This window comes from Macrosteles quadrilineatus, unplaced genomic scaffold (genome assembly GCF_028750875.1).
Source record: "Macrosteles quadrilineatus isolate MER2022 unplaced genomic scaffold, UCM_ALF_1.0 Scaffold_2__2_contigs__length_208266976, whole genome shotgun sequence".
Classification (NCBI taxonomy): Eukaryota; Metazoa; Arthropoda; class Insecta; order Hemiptera; family Cicadellidae; genus Macrosteles; species Macrosteles quadrilineatus.
The window spans coordinates 97482592-97508433 of record NW_026542595.1 but is presented as its reverse complement, the minus strand read 5'-3'; the positions used below and the strand labels follow the sequence as shown (position 1 = coordinate 97508433).

General features: G+C 34.5%; 1 protein-coding gene across 3 annotated transcripts in view; it reads right to left on the bottom strand.

Annotated features, from left to right (window-relative positions):
• LOC128985438 (carbonic anhydrase-related protein 10-like) overlaps positions 1-16086 on the bottom strand; it is a 192165-nt gene extending 176079 nt beyond the window's left edge. For all 3 annotated transcript variants that reach the window (XM_054404916.1, XM_054404917.1, XM_054404915.1), the window contains exon 1: positions 15824-16086. In XM_054404916.1, the coding sequence (XP_054260891.1) occupies positions 15824-15884 (61 nt within the window). In that variant the 5' untranslated portion in view covers positions 15885-16086. The remainder of the gene's footprint in view (positions 1-15823) is intronic.
• Between the last annotated feature and the right edge of the window lie 9756 nt (positions 16087-25842).

Sequence of the window (25842 nt, the reverse complement as noted above, 5' to 3'; positions counted from 1 at the left end):
AGGCCTTTTTCACTCGTGTTACACATTATATTTTTCCTACAGTCACTATAAAGCATATAAATAATTAGTCTTTCAAACACTATGCAACACGTTTTTAGGTTCAGTTGGCAACACAAATGGTGCCCTAGAGAAAGTAGTACCCGCGGTCCATATCACTCCGCTATTTTTCCTCGGCAAGAAATGTGCTCCGCGTTTTGAGAATATAGTTCCGTATGTTTTTGTAATTTGAAGTGGTTTCCGCGCCTAAAAAAAATGCTTAAAAGGTATTTTCTTGTTTATTAAGATCGTAGGAAGGTTTTAAAAACGTTTAAAAGAAAAGTCCAGAAAGTTCAGAATTACCGAAACTATAAACACGAAATGACAGGTTAAATCGTAGTTATAATAGTCAATCAGCTGCTCATAGTATAATTATCTTTCAGTGTTGCCAACCTATTTCCAAGCGTACACGGATTACGTGCATAATGGAACCACGCTGTTTTGTGTTGTTTCGTTGGAATCCTGATGTGCGGCAAAGTATAAACCGTACGGCAAAGTATAAACCGTACGGCAAAGTATAAATATGCAGCAATTAGCAGCTTTCTGTACTATAAACAGTACAAGGAAGCCAACTTTGTCGGGTGACTGTAGGAAAAAAAGATTTAAACTTAATAATTACTGAAATCAAAACATTCAAATTGGTGATTGATTGATGTGAGGAATTCGTTTACAACTGGTGGATTTATGTTGGAAATCAGGTCTTTGCTTCATGCAGAGGTTTGATCAACCCAAAATACCGCTTCTGGATAAATTCTACAGTACAATGCCTCTGCCACACGGAGGCCCTACTAAAACAAGCAGCCTAGACCTGGCCAACAGTGGGTAGGCCAGAGAGCTTTGGAGTCTAGTGAGGGCCTTATGGCAGAGGAAGCAAACTCCAGTAGACTTTGTCAATTTAAAGGCAAGTCTATATTTTCTTAAAAGTAGAAGTCGATATGTTGAAATAACAAACACGGAAGAAAATCAATTATAATTCTTGTGTTTTGTTTTCAAACAACATCCATAGCGTTAAACTGTCAAAAATAGAACCCTTCTTTTAAATATACTTTTAACTTGTTTTGCCTCAAATTATGTTAACCCTACTGTGTATTTAATTAATGTGTGACATTTTTATTTTGATGTGAGAAATCCTTTTACAACTGGTGGTTTGTGTAGATTTGGGGCTTTTCACATAAAAGATGGCTCAACAAACTAATGGGGATGGCATGGAGCTGGAGACCCAAGACGAAACTTCAGCTGAAGGTACTCAGAGTGTTTATTAACTGTATCATTCTCTGTAATCCAACCGATTTGGAACTATTTCAATATAAACTATTAAAAAATACATTAAATTAAATTTACTTTAAAATTCTTCATAACGAACTATTTTTAAAGCAATGGCCAGGAAGGTATATCCTTGGAAACCCCTTTTTTACACTCCTAAAAATCTACTTTTGAGGGGTTAGTCCGTTTTGACAGGGGATAAAGGAAAGTCTATATTCTGGGGTATTGCATATAAACTTGGCTAAAATACCTGTATTGTATGGTCGCCATTTAATAAGAAAGATATAGTTTTAATTGATGGGCGAATATAGGTAAGTAAGTTACATTATATTCCAGCGAGAATCAACTTGATATCATTGTCTCCTGAGGTAGGAGTTAACTCTCCGAAGGACAATCAGCTGGTAATAGGCTTACAAGGGCTCCTTCCTCGCTACGTTTGTTTTACCTATAGAAATAAATCGTCCTAGATCAATCAGAGTTAATAGCCTGAGGTTTTTAGAGAATTTTACTCTGATCGGGTATATTGTAAAATATGAAATTATTTCAAGCTTCTGTACAAATGGAACATAAATTAATGCATAAGCTATACATGTTGCTGGACATATTTAAATGTTTTTGTTCCTTTAGGAACTTGTTTAATATGCCCGTTAGTAAGTACTAAATTACCTATGTTAGTTAAACAGTGAAGAAACATTCATACGTTATAGATTACTTGCAAAATAGAATCAAATCTAAATGGAGGAAGGGATCCATCTCACAATGTTTTTATTTTAAGGCTCTCTTCCTTTAGATTTATAAATGCAGTTAGTGCTTGAGGTATCTGTACTAATAACAACCACGTTGTAATTATGCTCATTTATATAATAAAAAAATCTAAATAACATTTTAAGGACTTGACATTGTGTTAACTAGTGTATGGCGTACCACCCACATTATCTAAAATCTTTCAAATAAAATATAATTATAAAATTGAAATTTTGACTATGAATATGACTTTTGATTGGGCACTTTTCTAAAGTGGAAATTTGGAATCAGGTTTAGATAAGTTATAAATAGCAACTCATTAAATTTATTATCTACTGCAAAACAAAAAGATTTTACATAACTCTTTGGAAAAAAAACTAGCCACCTTATGCATTTTTGCAAATCAAAGTTTTCAAAATTAATTTGATAATCTTATATATTAAAAGATTTGGTTTTTCTTTTCCGAGTTCGTTTGGCTCTTCTACCCGACCGATTTTAATGATTGAGGTCTCGAATTGAAGGTATGCACGCACAGATTTGCCATCAAGCATCGGCATATATTTATCTATAATCCCACTCAGTGTATACGTAAACGAAATTTGCTCCCCATGTATTTCTTATGGGAGATAAATTTGGTTTTTCTTTGCCGAGTTCGTTTGGCTCTTCTACCCGACCGATTTTCATGAATGGTGTCTCAAATTGAAGGTATGTACAAACAGATTTGCCATCAAGCATCGGTAGATATTTATCTATAATCCCACCCGGTGTATACATAAATGAAATTTGATCCCCATGTATTTCTTATGGGAGTTAATTTTGGTTTTCTTTGCTGAGTTCGTTTGGCTCTTCTACCCAAACGATTTTCATGATTGAGGTCTCAAATTGAAGGTATGCACGCACAGATTTGCCATCAAGCATCGGTAGATATTGATCGGTGTATACATAAACGAAATTTGCTCTCCATGTATTTCTTATGGGAGTTAAATTTGGTTTTCTTTTCCGAGTTCGTTTGGCTCTACTACCCGACCGATTTTCATGATTGAGGTCTCAAATTGAAGGCATGCAAGTTTTCACATAAAGCATCGCCAAATATTTACCTGCAGTATTACTCGACCATAACACATAATTTGATTTATTTTCTGATTCTTACTTCAATTTAAGATGTACCTTCACCAGTTATAATTTTATAATCCTATATATTTTAGTCTAAGAACCTTCATTGAAATACTGGCTTTCATTTAAACTATTAGTTATTCAAATCGGACGAGTTTCAAGCAAAAGGTTAATCTTGACTGGGACAACCATATTATAAAGGCTACGTTTATAAAAATCTGTAATTTATTATTCTAAGAATACCAAAGTGGTCAACCAACATAAAAATTATTTTTCATAAGGGTTTTATATGATTAAAAATCAATAGTTCCAGTCCATGTTTTTCTATATGTTTTAGACTCAAAATAATCAGTAAACTATAGGATTTAATTTGAGCTATTAATCGTTTAAATCAGTAAAGTTCAAAAAATCATAAATTTGATTATTTTTTCGGATATTATGTTTATTTGAACGCTGCAGAGAGCACGGGTCCTCTAAGCTCAAAATAATCATTTAATTACAGGCTTTAATTTGAGCTATTGATCGTTTGAATCAGTTATGCTCAAGATACTGCATTACTCAATAAAAAAATCATAAATTTGATTATATCTAGGATATTATACTGTATTTATTTTAACGCTGCAGAGCAGCATGGGTCCTCTAGTTTCTGTATTAATACATGTCATTTATCGATAAAACTTAAGTAGTATGTAAACATCTTGAAACAAAGATGTTGAACAGTTCTTAAATAACTTCACAAAAAAAAATAATATAAATTAATGAACCTTTTTGCACTACTACTGAGTAAACGTGCACAAACCCATGTGAATGTACAAACCTGTTGAAATTTTTGTGAGAAAACCGACATAAAACTCTTCATAACACGTAAAACTATAGTACTAAGCTATGAAGATCTTTTTGCACATTTAGAACACATTTCTAGTAAAATAAAGAGCTCTTTAAATAACAAATTGTACTCCACAAAAACGTCATTTGGTCGTTTTTTGTCAGTTTACTATATGGGTTAAACAGTAATGTTATGCTTACAGGTTACACATACGGAGTGAGTTGATCTTACGAGGCAATTATATCTTGGGACGCCGGGTTCAAATCGTTCTAATCACCTATAACTTAGTTATTAATCATTTGGAGCCCGCCTGAGCTGTAGATCCACCAGTGTAAATAACAATTAAAAATGTCTCTAGGAGAGCTTTCATTGTATGGAAACTATCCCTTTACTACAAAAGCTTATACTATAGTAGAAATTATAATTTTATATCTTAAATAATCTTGGTTAAGAATTAAAAGAACCCTGTTATATGTTCACAATTACGGTTACGCGTTTCGTCTAATGGTCTAACTACAGAAAGAGAAGATAAACGGCAGAACGCCAGAGCGGCCATATTTACCTGCGACTCGTAGTAGACTGACTCCTCCGTCGTGTCGTCCCATGGAGGGGTATTGGATCTTGGACTTTGCCCTTGCCCCCTTTTGAATATGCAATATTTATGCGCCTCCTCCGGCGTGCCAATATAACAAAACATGTCTCTTCTGACATAAGAATTTACTTTATATAATAAACACATAACTGTCTTTACTTAGGCTATAATAACTCCTCCCAACAAAATAAGTTAAAAAAATAAACTGCAAACTGTTCGTTATGTAAATAAACTCAAAAATTAATGACTTCTTTTGGGAGGTACTTTTCTTGTTTTTACAAGTCCAACTTCCTGGGTACGCGTCGTTCTCGCTGAGAACGGCGTATTGTCACAGACTTATTATAATTAGGCTTTCTTATTTCCAGGTTAGGCCTATCCGCTTCAAGTTCTTGAGATTGATTTTCCTTTGATTTAATGTTGGGTGTAATAGGCCTATGCGGTGTCTTCGCTGGGCTTGGTGAAGGTGTTTTCATTGGGCTAGGTGCAGTTGCTTCCATAGGTAAAACAGGTGGCATTGGTAGTACAAGATTTTCCTCATCTGGAATGCACTGATTTGTGCGTAGGTGGTCTGCATGCACAAAACGATTCCTCCCATCGACTTTGACAACGTATGTGACTGGGCTATTAACCTTAGTGATAATACCAGGCAACCATTTGAGTTTTTCTTGCCTAACGCTCCTTACAAATACACTCTCGCCCTCACAAAAAGAACGGAATGTTCCCCTCCTTTCATTTGCATTTTTCTCAATCTTTTCATATTTAGCAGATACGATCTTACTCAAATGAGGCTTTAGCAAGTCAAGGTGATTTTTAGGCTTAAACCCAAGCACAATTTCAGCTGGCGAAACACCAGTGGTGGAATGAGGAGTATTCCTATACACAAAAAGGAAGTTGTCGATTCGATGTTGTAGAGAACGAGTTGTTCCTGATTTTTCGTCCTGCAACAGCTGTCTCAAGAATGTGTTCTTGGTTGTTTGTACAGCTCGCTCCGCCAATCCATTAGAGGAAGGATGGTATGGTGGGGATACAACATGAGTGATTCCATTTGTTCTTAAAAAATCGTTAAACTCCTTAGAAGTAAGTTGAGGTCCACCGTCAGTAACAACCGTTGAAGGCAGTCCGTATGCCGCAAAACATGACCTGAGTGTATCAATTGTTTTACTAGATGTTGTTGAACTCATATGGAATACTTCGAGCCATTTTGAGTGGCTGTCGACAATGATCAAAAACTCCTTATTTTGAAAGGTAGCGAAGTCAAGATGGAGTCGCTGCCAGGGATGCTTAGGCCATGACCAATGTTGTAATGGGGCCAGAGGTATTGAGTTCCGAGTAGATTGACAAATAGTGCAGGTTTTAACAAGTTCTTCAAGATCTCGGTCTAAATTTGGCCACCATACATAGCTGCGTGCCAAATTTTTAATGCGGGATACACCTGGATGTTCTGTATGTAAAAGATTTAATATTTCCTTCCTATATGGTTCAGGGATAATAACTCTTCGTCCCCATAGAAGACACTCTTGATCTACAGACAGCTCCATAGCTCGGAAGAATATGGTTTTAGGCTATCTTGGGCCACATTATTAGGCCACCCATTCAAAGTGAAGTCTAAAACTTTGGACAAATTCGGGTCATAGCGTGTAGCTATGCTTATCTCCTTGTGAGTTATGGGTAACTCAGAAGTTACAGAGAAGAATGAGATGTTGTCACCGCAGTTAGATTCATCTGTACAAGGCAAACGGGACAGAGCATCAGCATTCGAAACATTGGTACCCTTACGGTACTCTATATCATACTCGTAGGCTGAAAGAATGATTGCCCATCTTTGAATCCTAGCCGCAGCTAAAGTAGGTATTCCCCTATTAGGCCCCAGCAGAAACGCTAAAGGCTTATGATCGGTAGCCAGAAGGAAACGTTTACCGTACAAAAATACATGAAACTTCTTCACAGCGAAGACTAAGGCGAGCGCCTCTTTTTCCAGTTGTGAATATTTCATTTCACATGGGGTCAAGGTTCGAGAACCAAATGCTATTGGCCTCTCAGAGCCATCCTGCATGCGGTGGGCAACAACGGCGCCTACGCCATAAGGACTTGCATCAGCCGTCACAATGATTTCTAATTTAGGGTCAAAGGGGATAAGTACAGTACTCTCAAGCAAAAGATTCTTGATTTTGATAAACACTTCCTCACACTTCTTCGTCCACTCCCATCTGGCACTCTTATTTAATAACTGATATAGCGGGTGTAGCAAGGTCGACAGATTGGGCAGAAATTTACCGTAGTAATTCAAAAGGCCTAGATATGACCTTAACTGGGTAACATTTTTGGGCTGAGGAGTCTTGGTGATAGTTTCCGTTAACTCTTCACTTGGATGGATACCATTAGCATCTAGCCTATGTCCTAGAAATGTCAAACTATTCTTGAAGAATTCGCTCTTAGCGCCATTGATTTTAACACCGTATTGCATAAGTCTATTTAGTACTTGATCAACATATTTGTACATCTCCAAATGATTGCTAGCTACAATCAAAATGTCATCTAAATAACAAAAAAACATTGTTTAGACCTGCTAATACTTGGTCCATAGTTGATTGGAAGATAGCGCCAGCGCTAGTGATTCCAAACGGTAATCTTCTATATCTATAGAGACCTTTACTGGTATTGATTGTTAGAAGTTCCTGAGAACTTTCACTGACACAAATTTGGTTATATGCCGCAGACAAGTCCAGTTTAGTAAAAACCTTAGAACCCGAAATACTCGAGAAAATCTCTTCCGGTGTTGGCAACGGGTAATGATCCGTGCGCAAACACGGGTTGATTGTAGTCTTGTAGTCCCCACAAATACGAATTTTGCCATTCGGCTTTGGTACCACAACGATCGGGGTAGCCCATACTGACTTAGTTACGGGATATATTATGTCATTCTTAACTAAATTCTGGAGTTCACTTTCTACCGCACCCTTTAAGGCATAGGGTACAGTTCTTTATTTACAAAACACGGGATTAGAATTTTCCTTCAAAACCAAATCGACTGTTACATCTTTGATAGTTCCAATTTTATCTTCAAAAACGGAAGAATATTTTGATTTCAGCTCATTAATCCTAGTAGTGATTGAAACAGTCTTACCGTTGTCGAGGATCGCTCCGCAGTCCAACTTGTTTCCTTGTCCCACTTTGGTCCAGTCAAGTTTAATTACTTCAAGCCAATTCCGACCCATTAGTGTAGGTTGGTTAGGCACATCATTTCGTACAACAGTCATCGGTAATTTGTGAACGCTGCTGCCAGAGCGTACGCTTGCCTGAAACTCACCGATAATATTAATATTATGGCCTGTATAAGTTTTCAATGTGATACTGCTTTTATTTAATTTCGGGCTTGAGTTACCAAAAATTGCAGAAAATACATCCCGGGGCATAACTGACACGACAGCCCCTGTGTCAATAGTCATTTTCACTGGAACATTATTAATTTCTACCTCAGCGGTAAAACTTTTGGGTTTAGGCCCATCATTGGCATAGGCAATAGTGAATAGGCCCAAGTCGAGATCATCGACTCTGTTTCCGATGTCATCAACATCGTCACAAAAATTTATTTTACCCTTAGGTTTACTTTGAGAGTGACCAGTACCTTGTCTACATACATTAGCCAAATGGCCTATTCTATTACATTTATTACATTTGTAATTTTTATAGGGACAATTATAACCATGCACTCTACCGCAACGGTAGCATTCTTTCCTAAACCCGACCTTCCCACCATTGGGATTTGGTCTGCCTTGATTGAATTTGTTTTGGCTAGGCCTAAAAGTTGACTTATTACCATATCTTACAGCGTTTACATCACTATCAATATTACTTATGTTACGATCTGCGTAACCATGGGGGTGCAGTTGACGCACACTACGACTAGCATCCTCCATCACCAATGCCATTTCTAACGCTCTTTTAAAGTCTAGGTTACTACCTTCTGACAAAAGTTTTCCCTGAATTTCATCGGACCTAAGTCCGCACAAAAATTTATCACGTAGGGCATCATCGAGAAAATCCTTAAAATCACACGTTGACGCAAGTTTCTTAAGTTGCACCGCAAATTCTGAGATAGGCTCACCTTCTTTTTGAGTTCGCTTGTTAAACAGAAATCTTTCGTAGGTTATGTTTTTCTTAGGTGTGTAGTGAGTCGTAAGTACACCAACTACTTCAGCGTAAGATTTATTGGCAGGCTTATTTGGTACCAACAAATTTTTAAGAACTGAGTATAACTCAGGGCCCATAACGGCAATGAACAAAGATAGTTTAACATTTTCTTCAGTGATTTTATTAACAGAAAAAAATTGGTCCAGCCTTTCAATATAATTATCAAAAGTTTCTACGTCTTTGTTAAACTCAGTAATTTTTCCTAAGATTTGCTTAGAAGCCATGATTGTTCAAACATGAAAGCCTAGGCCTAGTCACTTGTGAACTGATAATTTTTAGCTTAGCCTATTGGAACAAACTTACATTAGATGTCGGTGATATTGTTGTTAGGCCTACTATCAATAATTTCAGTCTTCAGTTCCTTTTTCTTGAAATAAAAGTCGAAAACGAAAATTTCCAATGTGACCAGAACATGTGATTGCGTAACAGGTTTCAAAGTGCAATTTTCCTGTTTGGTCTGGATTGCTTCTTCTTGCACAAGTTTAATATTAAAATTCTTGATTTTCTTCCAATATTTAGTATTGCACACTATTCTTTATAAATAAACTCACTTTCCTAAACGTTTACTTTAGTTAAACAACTTTTAATTTTCCTCGTCGCCATTTGTTATATGTTCACAATTACGGTTACGCGTTTCGTCTAATGGTCTAACTACAGAAAGAGAAGATAAACGGCAGAACGCCAGAGCGGCCATATTTACCTGCGACTCGTAGTAGACTGACTCCTCCGTCGTGTCGTCCCATGGAGGGGTATTGGATCTTGGACTTTGCCCTTGCCCCCTTTTGAATATGCAATATTTATGCGCCTCCTCCGGCGTGCCAATATAACAAAACATGTCTCTTCTGACATAAGAATTTACTTTATATAATAAACACATAACTGTCTTTACTTAGGCTATAATAAACCCTACCACAGCAAACCTGCAGACCAAGCAAACTTACAATTACCTGTTTGGATTTTCTGTAGTTTTTCCAATAAAACTGTCAGATTTATTTTTGATTTAAATAACATTAATATTAAAGGATGCTTGGGGCGAGTTTGGAAAGAGTTCTCGCTTTAAGGAATGTTTTGTTTTTGTTCTTAGAATGTTAAAGGCTTGGTTATGAAATAAAAAAATGTGTAATGTTGTTAAAAATATTTCCTTAAACAAGCAAACTACTGCACCACAGTTTTGATTCCTCCATAAGAATAACATGGATATTTTAAATTATTTTTTTTAATTGTCTCTGTATTTATTAGGGGTACAACAACGCTTCCATATTAAAAAATATTCGAAGTTCTGAAAAAAGTTGAGAACGAGATCGTAAAATGTTCTGTTTCCGAGGTTAAAATGGGAACAACATATTTTTACCCATGATACCCCGTTCCCATATTCCGATCATGCTGGTACACATTTATTCTAAATTTAAAAAAGTTTATATGACTTTATTTTATCCTTTATTTAGGTTAAATAAAGGTCCAAGCATTTATCCTAAATAATTTTACCCAGTTCACCATTGCTTTCCAATCTGGAACAGCGCCATGTTGACCAAGAATGGAATGTGGTCCAAATAATCTCTGGGGTTTTGCACAGGAATCACTATTTTAAAAATATGTTTCCACATCAAAATCTCAGTGTAAATAGCCTCAGGCATAATATTTACTAAAATGGCATAGTTTAATGGATGTTTTAAGCACGGATGGCACATTCATTTTTGCTTTACTTTTAGTATGACAACGAAAGAAAATTGGGGTGCTCTCACTGCCTCACCCTGTATTAGGTGTTCATTATGACCAGTAAAAATAAAATACATTATATGCGTCTCATGCAAGGGTACATACTTTGTGCCGGAGAACTTAATACATTAAAAGCTAAACGCATTATTGACAATTCATGCAAGTTATCAACTAGGTAAAAATTCAAAATGTCATAATTCATTCATTTGACAGAGATGTATGTTCGAGCCAGTAAAAATGTATTGTCCCGGGTCGAGGAAACAATTTCATTTGTTTAATACACCTGTTTCCATAACACTGAAAGCGGATTGTGATTTGAGTCATTTGTAAATTGTCAGTGGCCCGCTGGCGTCGGTGCGAGTGAGGTGTTTTATTTAATGCGGTGGTTTTGGTTTTCCACGCAACTTAACACTCTCTTTGTTGCCAGTTTTTGTCTGGATTTCGAATTTAATTTAGCTTTCATTTCATGGTTAATTAACATCCGTGTTATATATCCCCAAGTTGTATGTATCCAAGTTGTATTTTTAATTACGGTTTTGCGTGTATTATATTTGTTGTAATTAATTAAATAATTACAAGAACGAAGCAAGGTTGAAAGAGTTTAGTATTTAGATCAATAGTGTGTCGCTGGTCAATTTAAGACCGACATTTTTTGTTTGTATATTTAGTAAATTATAATAATATAACAGTACCGCCTTTCACTTAGAATACTTAAAACCCTTAGGCGAGTGGTCGACGAATAAGTACATTGTAAGGTAACACGTACAAAACATTCATATAAATCAATATCCCAGAAGTGAGATAATGAGTTCTAGTTATTCTAATCATACAATAATGTTTTTTGTTGGTGTTTTTAAATTCAGTTGTACAACGAACATATTCATCCTTCATTTCCACGTATTAAAAATAGTTATTAAGTTCACATTGTGTAAACTACTGTTTAAACTTTTACTACATACATTCTATAAACTTTTATAACAAAAAATGTCACTTGAAAGCTTTGACACTATTAGCAGTTTTTTCGTTGTAACTAACTAGTCTAAACAAAATCTTGTACAAGCAGTTCAAGGCGAATAATAATAATAATGTTTTGAATGACTCAGATGAACATTAATGTTTTTCAAATGTTACGATGAGGTCAAAAAATCTGATATTATTTGTTTGTTTTTGTATCATAATGAGAATAAATTTCGTTTTATTTTCGGTGATCGATATAGGACAATATATTTCCAAGGTAAAATAAACGTATCCAGAAAGGAGCCCTTGTAAGCCTATTACCAGCTGATTGTCCTTTATCCAGGCAAACTGCTACCTCAGGAGACAGTGATATCAAGTTGGTTCTCGCTGGAAAATAAAGTAACTTCTATATCTTCATTCTCCTATGCATGTATTTATATTACATTTATTTTATATTTTTATTTTATTAAAATTTAATTGTTTGTTTAGTCATCATACAGTATTTGCATTGAAATAAATAAATGTGTTATTCAATGTTTATTCGTTGATAAAAATTTAAAATAGCAAGCATTCTAAAAATGATTTGGTTAAATAAAATAAATCATTACACAGATCAAGGAAATAAAAAATTAAGAAAATTGCATTCATAAAATGAAATTAACTATGATAACTCATTTCTTATCCAATTAAAGTAAAATATAAAACAGTTTTATCTATCATCTAGTGTCCTATTATTTGATTACATATTATACAGTTTGTATTAAAATCGTTAACCTTTCATTATCTGTAACATTCCTAACTTTTGCGAATAATTAAAGCTTGCCTATTTATAATTAATAAACTTGAAGTTCTAAACTTAAATAAGTACTTTTTAGTGTTTATACAAATTTCAATCATTTGTAGTTTTTGGGTATTGTAGATTTTTTTTACTTAAAAAAATATAGTACTATTTAATAAAGTAAGTTTTACTGTACGTATTGTTCCAAAAACAATATTATCTCTTTATTTGTTTACAACGAATTAATCTATTGCAATATTTTATGATCAGGATAAATTAGGAGAGAGTACGTAGGTATTCAGAAGAATAACTCTTACTCAAAAACTGTATTTAAAAATATTCAATTGAAAATTAAAGGCTTATTACACTTTCAGGATTATAAATCATTATTATTGTCATAGTAAATTTTAGCGTTTTACTCAATTAATGTTCTGTAGTTAAAACACTAAAAATGGTGCAGGAGTCTTTATTGCCATGAGGAATTTTAATTATTTATTCCTATTGAAAATAAGTTTACTATTTCAAGGTAACTTTTAAAACCTGGTTTGATTTAATTTTCTTGCAAAAACATCCGTAGTAGTAAACTCACATTTTCATGGTGAATAAAAAGTCAAGACCCCCCCCTCTAATAGTTTTCCCATTAAATATACAGAGATATCCTTTTGGTGGTCGTGCAATCTTAGCAGGAAGTTTTATTTTATGATTTTGAAACTTTTGAGTGTCCCCCCAAAAGGGGGGATTTGAGGGGTAACTCAAATATTTTATATGTAAACCCCCTTCAAGTGGCACCTCATTGTGAAGGGTTTACAAAAACTTAAAGAATGGTGAAAACTAGAGGTCGCTATCTCTTCTCTATCTAAAATGGTAGCCCGTTAAATGTTGTAGAAAATCAATGGTAAAATTGGTTCATAATGGTAATATTGGCTACCATTTTGGATAGAGAAGAGATAGCGAACTCTGGTTTTCCCCATTCTTTAAGTTTTTGTAACCTCTTCAAAATGAGGTGTCACTTGATGGGGGTTTACATTGAAAAGATTTTAGTTGCCCCCCAAATCCCCCTTTTGGGGGGACACTTAAAAATTTTAAACGTAAACCCCCATTTTTTTATACTTTGTTTTGAAGTGTTTACAAAAACTTAAAGAATGGTGAAAACTAGAGGTCGCTATCTCTTTTCTAGCCAAAATGGTAGCCAATATTACTATTAAGAACCAATTTTTACCATTGATTTTCTACAACATTTGACGGGCTACCATTTTGGATAGAAAAGAGATAATGACCTCTAGTTTTCACCATTCTTTGAGTTTTTCTAATCACTTCAAAATGAGGTGTCACTTGAAGGGGGTTTACATTTAAAATATTTGAGTTACCCCCCAGATCCCCCCTTTTGGGGGGACACTCAAAATTTCAAAATCATAAAATTAAACTTCCTGCTAAGATTGCACGACCACCAAAAGGATATCTCTGTATATTTAATGGGAAAAATATTAAAGGGGGGGTCTTGACTTTTTATTCACCCTGTATAATAGGGATATTTCATAGTAAATATACGCTTTTATTAGAAAAAGTGTTTTACATACAATTTCATTCAGCTTGGTAAGAAACGTCAATTTACATCCAATAACATATATTTTTTTAATCAACCCTATTTATTTTGTCGTGGGGTTTGCATCTTAAACAGTAAGCTTTGTCAACTTTATTTGTTGATCAAAGTAATACAATATAACATTTTTATGGTATCTGTCATGCTTTCTTTAGAAGTTCTTAGTTCATAAAGGATAAAAAAAATAATGTTTAAACCAAAACAGTTCATTACATAACATTAAACTAGAAAGAGATTGGGGACAGGCAAACTTTCTTTTTCAAATTTCATATTGTCAACAATGCAGTATTATGGTTTAACGATTTCGAGAAGAAACATCACTACTACATAACATAACTATTTACATAACGTAACTAACATAACAAATTTATGTTAGCTTTTTTAATTGAGAAACGTTTTACGCAAAAGATAAATACTTATATAAAGCCCTGAACCTGTGAATTTAATAACATAAAATATGTATTTTTATAAGTATATCACGAGCGAATGCATCAAAGTTTTTTAATACGAAATACTTGATTCGATTCGGTCTGTACTCTTAAGTGTAGGTCTGTATAGTTTTATAATATTGTGCTAATAATAGTGAACGAAAGCCAGTAGAGTATTAGTGGTTGAAGATTCAGCGTACCAGTTAATAACGTTATACAGAATAATTGTGCAGGTGGCGAAGTAACTTAAAAAAGGATGAATTTCCTATTAGTCGAAGCAATTGATGTTTTAAGATCCATGTTTGGTTATTCATTCCTCAATTAAAATTGAAATGAGTTAGTTATTTTTAGATAACTTAATGACTTGTTAATACCTTTTCATCATAAATCAAAGGACACAAAAATATAAATGTGTAAAATGTAAGAGACGTTCTAACTAGTTTTAGAACTATCGGATGTCCGTTAAGAACCCCTAGGTTAAAGAACTAGTTTTAAAAATACTTTACGGTAGTATTAGTTTAAATTGATGAGTAATAATCATTTTGCGCTTTAGAATATAATTTTAAGTTTTAGTTTCGTACGTTAGCAATAAGTTTGGTAGACCTGTTTGACCTTGAGCGTAGTTTTGGTAATAAATAATAATACAAATAGTTTAAAAATAATGAGTAAACATAACTTGGATATCTGCATTGCTACAAATGGTTCGCATATCCAGTATACTAGAGTTAAAAGGATATTATTTCATTACCTTTCATTTAATGTATCAGTCATTGTAATGTGTATATTGTACAATAAGTAAATACATTTTAAAACTAGGGAGTTCGTTTTCGGAAACCCGGTATTTTTGACATTTTAATTTAAGTTTCAATGCAATATGTTAAATAGACCATTGTTGTCGTAAACATCATGTAGTTAGTCCCACAGCTATTTGGAAACAATTTCTGTCCTCTTAATCTTTATCACTGTGTATTAAACAATATAGTTTTTTAACTTTCGTCGAGTATAAATTTAAAAAAAATGTTTTTGATGACCACGTTCTAACGCAATCAAATACAACAAGAAATCGGGGTAACTGTTTTACATAACATTAAATAGATATGACTTTGGATATAGAATGTTCTCTTGTTGTAAAATATCTCTACGATTATTTATTAATTATAAACATTATTGAAAATAAACAACTACTTTTATGTTTGCTGAACAACTCTAGCCACCTTTTAACTTACCCTATTACTAAATATTTGATAGACGTGTAAATAACTAGATTGCAGACATACACAAGTTGTTTCCACATGGTAAGAATATTTTGTATTTAATCCATGTAAATATCCTCAGACAGCGATTATGTTGTTTTCAAATTATGACTTAGGATTTGATGTATCACTCTAGTTGGTCATAAACTAAGCAAACAATTATTGACATATTAAATCAGTGAAAATTTAATTTTGGCTACTTATTGTATCGTGCTCAGACTTAAATCGTTTTATGTTACTTTAAAGCAGTTATCAAATGTTTGTTTATACATGTTTAAATTAGTGAAAGTACTCTTAATGGCTTAACGTGCAATAAATATACTCACAGTAAAACTGTAGAGCGAAGAGGCTCCCAACAATGACGGCGATGTACAATAAACTTATCATGTTTACAGATCACAACCTTACAAATACAAAACTAAGATAAAGCTTATAAAATATTTAACACTGTAGTATTGCTTACGATTTCAGATAATTACTACTTAAATTGATAGACAAGTCTAATGTTTATGTAGCAACAATGCCATTTTGGAGTTAACTTCCTTCACGCGTAATATTTGACGACGAGCGACGAGAGTTGTGCCTTCGACGACAGCCGACGGGCTACTGAGGCGTCGCGGCGCCTGACTGCTCCGCCCCCAGCGCCGCCTCCACACCCCCACAACATCACCGACCAATCACAGACGCCCGTCCACAATTACTGTCTCCAGACGTGACAAAAAATAGTCTCGATCGTGGAAATAGTCGATCACTTCTCTAAGAAATATTCTTCTCAAAGCAGGTCTTCAAAGAAAGAACCCATTAGAAGGGCGTAAAGGCTGCGAGATATTTTCCGGTAATGGGGCAAGGAGAGGGTAATTCTCCCTTAACGTCTTGCCGGCGGAAATAAAACCGACAAAATGAGGTAAAAACGGCGAAAACGAGGTGTAACCTTGATTGTTTCTTTAGTGTGGCCCAGGTTAAACGAAGGCGTTTACAGACTGGTTTGGGCTGCTTAATGTGCGCCTTTGATAACCCTACGTTGTGTTTCACTAAGACATTTATATTTCTCCGTGTAAAATTAAAATTGTTGAATCTCTTTTTTTAAATTACGTGCATATGTGTGTATTAATAGTATGTTTGTCGCACTTAAGCGAAAACTGTTGTTTTCAATAAATGCGGACGAATAGATTATATCAGCTTTTGATTTTGCCGAAGAAAATAGTTTAACAGAAATTAACATTCTCAAAACAAAGTGGATGGTCCGTAGGCAAAGACTGTGCGTTAGGGACGAGTTAAAATCAGTACATAACCTTAGAACCTAACTAACACAGTTATACTAATCTATACTGATACATATAGAGAAGAAATGTTCACTAGGAAGCCACAACAGATAACCTAAACCATATAAAAATAGTTTTTTTTTAATATTTTTTTTCATTGCCATGTTACATTGTATATTTTAGTACAATAAAAACCTATTGATACTTAGGGCCTACAAATATTTGAATGTAAGAATAGTTCAGTACCTAATACAAGAACGGTTTTCTTTTTTGTAGGCAGAATAACACCTGACGCATGTAATATTTTTAAAACAACCAAAACACAACACATTTAAATAGGAAAACAAGCTTGAAGCATTTTGTGTGTTAGCTTATTATTGTTAAATACCTAAAAAAACTAGCCATGACGGAAAATATACACAACGCGGACTAAAAGTGTTTTTCCAAACCTTATCAGTTTCAAATTTAGGTTTCACATTGATTGTTTAACTTAAGATCAAGTCGAAAAAAGATACTCAAGGCACTAGGGATTATTTTAATATTGAAAATATAATATATATTCTAATCACACCCAATTTTCGTTTTAAGTGTTTCGGAGCAATGCGATGCCTGAACTAAATATAGTGTGTGTTAATCACATTGTTCCTTGTAAAAAATATAAAAATATTATCAACTGTGCAGGACATACGGTTTTTCACGTGCGTGCTACCCCACAACAATATCATTCCCAATGTACAGTGCAATAATTTGTCTGCTTATAACCTAACAAAATTACCAATATTTTAATTTTACCTGACCTAAACAAAAACTGATTGTATTTTCTTTCCAGAAGATGTAGGTATAGTCCCAAAACAACAATAAAAAATGGATCCCATTAATCATATGTACTTTTTCTTCTTAAACGTGTTTAGCTTAAATTTGTATAAATCCATCCTTACCTGCTTAAATTTAGATAACGATCCAGACGACAAATTAAAATGCTGGTTCAATGATTTATTTAATCAAATTTCGTTCTAATTAACTAGCATTGACTTTAATGCTAATGTAGACATCGCTCTAATATGAGCAGCTACAGGAAAGCCTCGCTAACTCTACAATTTGTGGCCTAAGAAGTTGTTGAGTTGGAGGTTGTTAAGTTATCCAGAACAATGAAATTTATATTGGATATTAATAAATTAATACATAATAGGCTAGTTTGTGCATATCAATTTATTACTGACATGAATACTTTGATGCATCATTATCAGTAGCAGATTATACGTTTAAGCAAAAGGTGTGTGGTGATTTTTAGTGCAACATGGCAGAGGTAGTGGGCGTTAGAGAGGTTAAGTTTTACAAAGCTCGTAGAAGCCCACAAACTTAAAATGGACACTATTTGGCTTAAATTAGGAAATTACTTAAAGATAGAATCATGTTTGGGTGAAGTCAATACTAACATTTAACCCAAGCGACGAAACTGCTTAAGACAATTTTTAACTGCAATTATCGAATACTTTCTTATTACTTGAAAGAAGCGTGATGTCCAACTGAACAACTACGGTCCTGCATCTCATAGATTTCAGATTACCCGGTTGAGATAATTCCCTAGTAGTAAGACATTTCATTCAAACTTTGTTTAGTATCGAGATAATTTATACAGCAATATTTTGCTACTTAAGGTTCTTACTACTTGACCAACTTTTTTCAATTAAAGAATGTTTTTTAAAATAACATAAAACCACAGCCTACTGTTAGTAATTATTAAAGAAAAATTTCAGCAACGATTGTTATTTTTATCTTACATATTCCGGGCGATCTCGCTAACTGGTATAGTGTCATATTTATAAAAAATAAAGGTTTTAATCTGAAGCATGACAACTCTGAATTCGGATTACTTATAATCACTAGTTAAGAGTCATAAATTAAACAATATGTTTCATTTTAATTGTAGAGATTGGTATTTTATACCATACAGCTTTTGGCTGTGACTAACCATGTTCTATTTAAGACTGTCTTGTTTACATACTAAAATTACCTCCAATCCTGGCAGTTATTGGATTGCTTTCACCCTGCATCGCTGCCAGTAGTTGTTTTTCCCAAGCAACCAATCAACTTTTTTTTGTTTCTGGTCCAATCCTGGCAGTTATTGGATTGCTTTCACCCTGCATCGCTGCCAGTAGTTGTTTTTCCCAAGCAACCAATCAACTTTTTTTTGTTTCTGGTCCAATCCTGGCAGTTATTGGATTGCTTTCACCCTGCATCGCTGCCAGTAGTTGTTTTTCCCAAGCAACCAATCAACTTTTTTTTGTTTCTGGTCCAATCCTGGCAGTTATTGGATTGCTTTCACCCTGCATCGCTGCCAGTAGTTGTTTTTCCCAAGTAACCAATCAACTTTTTTTTGTTTCTGGTCCAATCCGGGCAGTTATTGGATTGCTTTCACCCTGCATCGCTGCCAGTAGTTGTTTTTCCCAAGCAACCAATCAACTTTTTTTTGTTTCTGGTCCAATCCTGGCAGTTATTGGATTGCTTTCACCCTGCATCGCTGCCAGTAGTTGTTTTTCCCAAGCAACCAATCAACTTTTTTTGTTTCTGGTCCAATCCGGGCAGTTATTGGATTGCTTTCACCCTGCATCGCTGCCAATAGTTGTTCTTCCCAAGCAACCAATCAACTTTTTTTGTTTCTGGTCCAATCCTGGCAGTTATTGGATTGCTTTCACCCTGCATCGCTGCCAGTAGTTGTTCTTCCCAAAGCAACCAATCAACTTTTTTTGTTTCTGGTCCAATCCTGGCAGTTATTGGATTGCTTTCACCCTGCATCGCTGCCAGTAGTTGTTCTTCCCAAGCAACCAATCAACTTTTTTTGTTTCTGGTTTGATTTTAATCAATTTTCTTTTTCGACCTTGTCTCATGTTTTTAGGAATATCTTTTACTTTTAACCTTTTACTTGAAACATTTGCTTTTACTCCTGCTTTTTCATTTTGAGCAAATACTTTTTCAGCATAGGACCCAAAAAAACGAAAGCAAAACCTTTCACTTAACAAGTAAAAATTAATCCATTGGAAGTTTAGGTTTTGCTCATGACTTTAGTAAATGTTTATTAATAAAACTCAACATTTACTTTTTCTTTGAAGTAAATCCTTCGGATATTCTCGATTTTTTGCAAGTTAAAGGGTATTCTCTTCTTTACTAATACTAAATGAATTGCTTTTTCTAGCGAGTAAATCTTTCGAATCAAAAGTAAATGAAAAACTTGGTGCACATAAAAACAATCTGTAACATCTGATTTATTAAATAGTAACAGCTGATCAGCTGTTTTACTTTTAACACACAACAGCAATACGCATGTTTCCCTGTAAATAAAGGGATTTTATGTTCCTTAATCATCTATATCTGTAGTCACCCTGCGAGTGGTGGATTGTTTAAATAACTTTGATAACTTGTGTTTCGTTTTCTTTACTTGTGTGTTGTGGTAATGATAATGTTTAAGTCATCATTTCATCAAGTGATGACAAACCAGATAATGTGCAAACTGTAAATTGTAATAAAGAAATATTGTTTTTTGCTAATGAATTATGTTTGTACCCCAAAATACTGGAAAAATCCCGAATTCTGAAAATGAAGAAACTTAAGGAAATGTCCATTGAAAGTCATTCCTTGCACATTGTTTATATATTCATCACCACGAATTCTAAATTTCTCAATACAAACATGAGTACAGTCGAGTAACAGTAGGAAAACGGTACTTACACTGCCACAAAGTTTTTGCTTCTGTTATCTCTTGTTCGGTTGTAGGAAATTTTATCGAAGAACCAGCTTGGGCAACAACACTCGACTACTCTTGACACTGTGCTTTGTTCCCCACGTTGTTCCTCCTCACCGATACCGTTGTGAAATACGGGATGATACAGATATCTAAAAGAATTCTCCAATTTTATTTACTGGCGAAAGCGCACCACCACAAGATTTAACAGATTCTCCTACAACAAACATTATTTGCTAACCAAAGCACTTTATTTTGCTCCTAACAAAACAAACTTTTAAACTCCTTTGTAAGAGGACAACAAGATTTATAAACTTTTATTTCCCGCACATTCACTATATCCGCCATGATCAAAAACAAAATAAAACTTTGACTTGAGAGATTAGTCTACTACTGTATCTGATGTATCAGATTTGAAGGATTTGCTTGTCAGTACGAGTAAAATGTCGGCTTTATGCATACTCAACTGTTCTGAGTAAACGATCCGAATCACTGTTCATTAACTTCTTTCTTCAAATAAAAGGGTTTGCTCCAGGTTGTATTCATATCTTGTCAAAGAATTTTGCTCTAATGTTTACAAGTAAAATGTTTAACTTCACTTTATGCACAAGGCCCTAGTAAGACAATGCCAGGTAGACGTGCGTCCTGTTAAGCTGGGTTTTCCTAGACGCGGAGTCGGCCAGCGGAGAGCGGACAACGGAGAGCGGACTCAGCTTGTCTTAGGTAATTTAATGTTACTGTTTTCCTAGCAGCGGAGCGGAATGCCATGTTAATTTCAATTCCGCTCTCCGTTGTCCGCTCTCCGCTGGCCGACTCCGCGTCTAGGAAAACCCAGCTAGCTGTTAGCTGTTGGGCTACGTCCAAATTCACCAACATTTTTGGGGTCGTTTCTAATGTCCAAATTCACCAACTTTCTACCTGGAGCAGGTACGATATTTCTCCCGGCGGGCGGGGAAGGAATTCCGAATAGTTTGCCCTCGCCTGCTCCCTCTCTTCTCGGCGAGAGTGTACTGCTTAGCCCTAATAGTACTGTTTAAGCTGTGATTGTTTCAGGCAGCTTTAGGTTAGGTTAGGTTAGGTTAGGTTAGGTTAGGTTAGGTTTGGTTAGGTTTGGTTAGGTTAGGTTAGGTTAGGTTAGGTTAGGTTACAGTACACTCTCGCCGAGACGAGACGGAGCAGGCGATGGCAAACTATTCGGAGGTAATTCCTTCCCCGCCCGCCGGGAGAAATATCGTACCTGCTAAAGGTAGAAAGTTGGTGAATTTGGACATTAGAAACGACCCCAAAAATGTTGGTGAATTTGGACCTGGCCAGCTGTTGACTGTCAAGTTACAAGGACTATCGAGTTATAGCTCGGCCGCTTAGAAAACGACCTGCGCGCTAATGCTAAACCAATGCTGGAGGAGGTCGTTTTATAAGCGGCCGAGCTTTAGTGAGGTTTTACTTGTTTATTTAAAACTATAAAATTATAATTTCTTCCAAGGTATATTATACTGTACAATGATAGTTTATATGACATAAAAGACGCTATAATGAAAATATGTTGTACCATTTTGATTTGTTTTGAACGTTAGTTTATTTAACAGAAACCAGTAAATAACAAGGCACAATGTTAGTGGATCAGTTCTACGATGATCATTATTTTACCAAACCTTATACAGCTAAAACTTTTAAAATACGATGTCTGGTATAAGTATTAAAATTAAAATGGAAAATTTTTCAAAACACCCAAAAATAGTAGATTTGGGTTTAAATTGTATATTTAAGTTTGGGGTGAACTAATATTACTTACAGTTTAGTAAGATGCATTAAATTATAATTTGCCATTGACTTTGGGGTACTGAATATTTTACTTTGTATATTATCCTGCAAACTGTAACTCTTGGTAGTGGAGTACATTCAACCAATTACATGTTCCAGCTGTTTGCAGCTTTCCCGCGGTTATGAGGCCCATATATCCCGCCAGATGTGGCTGAGAATTATTTATCAGCAATCTTCCGTCTTGAAGCTGCAAAAAGAAAAACAACACCTTTTATTGCGTTACAAATGTGACTTTTTCTATGTTGTAAAAGAAATTGTGTAAACTGATCTAATGAACTGTTTTATAAGGCTAAATAAAAAAAATAATACAAAAATGTATTGACGAAATGTAGCACTTAAATATATTGATAACTAACAGAGTACCCGTCCTTCGTTCGGGGTTGATGTATGTTTAAATTGTGCTTTTTGAAATCTGAAATGTAAAATAAGATTCAATTCCAATAAATGTACCTATCAAAAATGTTTAACTTACTAATTACATAAAAGAATTTTCAAACAATAAAACTAATAAAAAACTCAAAGCTTTTACTTACTTTTAAATGATAAAATCAAACATAGGCAAACAATAATTTACAACATCTGGTCTGGTTAATATTACGGATTGAATAAAAAGAAACATGTGATCTTGCTTATAAAAAGCACTGCTCACTTCGCATTAATTATATAAAATACAGGGTGACACAAAGGAACCGGACGTTTTTTAAACAGCTGTTCCATTGTTGTTGCACGTGGTAGGAAGATTGAAGTTATGTCATTACCTTCATTGAGGCTTGCCATTTTTGTTGAAATAGCTCAGTGGACCCTAGACCATCGCGTTTTCGCATACAATATTTTAATCCGAAATGGTGAATCTGACGTCAAATCCAGCGGGAATTTAGTCGACATTTTAATATTGAACGCCATGGAGCGGTTCCAAGCCGAAATACACTATTAAGATGGGTTTCAGGGTTCCGAAAAACTGGGAATATAACAAGAAAGCAACCACCAGGCCTTGTTAGAGCTTCGAGAACACCCGAAAACATCGCCAGAGAGAGAGCAGTATTGAATGAATGTTTCCTAAAAAGGTGATTTCTCGCTTTGGTGACATGCCGTGGCCGCCAAGATCATCTGGCTTGTCCACTAGTGATTATATCCTATGGAGGTTTCTTAAGGAGCGTGTTCATGCTCCCAAACCACGCCTCAAGAGGATTTGAAGTTTGCAATCACAGAAGATATCAATGGCATTCAACCTCCTGACCCGAGTTTCAGAGGATTTTCAGACCAGAATACACTTTTGTAGATAAGTACATGGCCGCCGTATGCATGACGTCATTTTCAAATAATTGCGGTTTTGTAACAAATGGCAAATGTTTACCTCACTATGTACAGTATTAAAACCAGTTTATTCCTTTTAACTACTGTGTACTACTTATTTCAAAAACGTCCGGTTCCTTTGTGTCACCCTAACACTCTTACTACTAAATCAAACAGAAATAAACTTAGCCCTACTATTTATAGCTCCTACTATTCATGCACCAAAGGCAAGTGCATATACAACTTAGTTTTTTAATTGTTATTTTTAAATTCAAATATTTGTATATCAGCTTAGAATTAGGAAATTTAACGTCATTCAAACAATGTTTATGTCGAGGGTAGGTGAAGCTAAGAGGAACTTGGTTGAAAATATACATTTAATGACCATGAAACGCTCGGAAAAAGTTATTCATTATTAGAATAGAATGTGAAATATACAGGAAGTGTCAAAAGTTATAATATAGATAGGTATAGTAGCTATCTCTGGATAATAAAACATTATAACTAATGGTACAATGGGTAGTAATATAAAATTATGATTTAAAAATTTTGTGAAAAGGCAAATGGTGTGAACACTATTTCTCTCAAAATGGCAAATATATACAATTAATTATCTTCTTGAGAAAAAGTTTAGATTTTTAAGGTGTGTGCCCTACTCTAAACACATTTTAATTGTTCAAAAATGTTAAAATGATTCAAGTAAATGTAAACTTTATAATTTAACTATTTTTTACACCAAAATCGTTCAATACTTCGCCTATAACCATTATACTTGAAATATATCAATACTTCAATACATTCACATTAGCGAAATGTTAAATAATTAATTAGGGTTGGATACAACAACAGATATACAGTATAATCTCACTTATTTCATAAAATCAATAATCAACGAACCATCAAATATAAGAATAAATAAACATGTCACATGATTGTAGAGAATATTATATGCCTATTTATAAACCAGCTGTGAAATTGTGAATTAATGTAGTGGTTTGACTGAACTGTATTATTATTATTATTCAATAAAAATCACTCAAATTTAAATTATGCAAAGTCACGAACTCAATGACAGCAGTCGCGGAGAAAACAGTCGAGAAAACAGTTTACAAAGTAAGGTATGAATATTTGAGCGAGAGCGATGACAAATGAGCCGGTAAAGACCAGCAACTCGGCTACGTTCAACTGGAAACTTATAATCCCGCATCTTTGCTGTCTGTGCCATAATTACTTTCTCAGCACCAACTTCTACACTTGCATCGCACAAAGTTTTCACTCAACGTTAAATTATCTCTGATCTTCACAGAACTGTGGCTTTGGTTAAAGCGGCGATAATATTAATCTTGGCGAGAAGAGTTTCTAGTTCATCTTCACTGTTTAACTATTTCTGCTCCATTAAGTATTTAAACGAGTACCTTCGTTCATACATTTTTTACGATTATGGTTAAAGGTTGTCTTTCTAGACGACTTCATACAATACCGGTGTGTTTGAAAAGTCCAGGAACGGTGTAGTTTATCTTTTACCATTTTAGATTAATTTTTGAGATTTAGATATATCAATAATAGCCATAAATTTATATTCTTTCAAGCTATTGTTACGTTTTGTTACTATTTACGTTTTTTTAGTATCGAATTTAAGGTCTTATCTAGTTAACATTACAGCAAACCCGAACTTAATTAAACAATTGTAGCCGTTTAAATATTTCTTGAATCCATTTTTAGAACGGCTAGCATTTTTTACTCAGTGGTATTTTCAGTTCAAATTTGCGGCATTGTATTCTGTTAATAAATTCCTTTAGTTTGATGTGCAATCGACCTATGTTTAAGTTTTACTTTTCTTCAGAATTCTAGCGAATTCCTTTTTTCCTAATAGCGTAAATAGCATTGCAGTTTCAATGAATCTTTGATCAGCTGTCATTTTTGACTCTGTTGTACGTTTGAGTTTGGGTTTGCAGCAATGTGCTCTGGCTAAGACCTTTATTTGTATTACGAAATCGACCTATGCCTCTATTAACAATTTTGTCTGACTCCTCGTGGGCCGACTACCTTAAGGCGTTAATCTTTAAAGAGTACACATTCATAGTTATTATTGATATTACAAGTCTCATTACTTTATCTAATAGTAAATATTTATTACACCGTTCCAGGACTTTTCAATCACACTATTACATCTACAAACTCTTATTCACTTAACATTTAAAAGACGACGGATGATGATTAACAGTGGTCG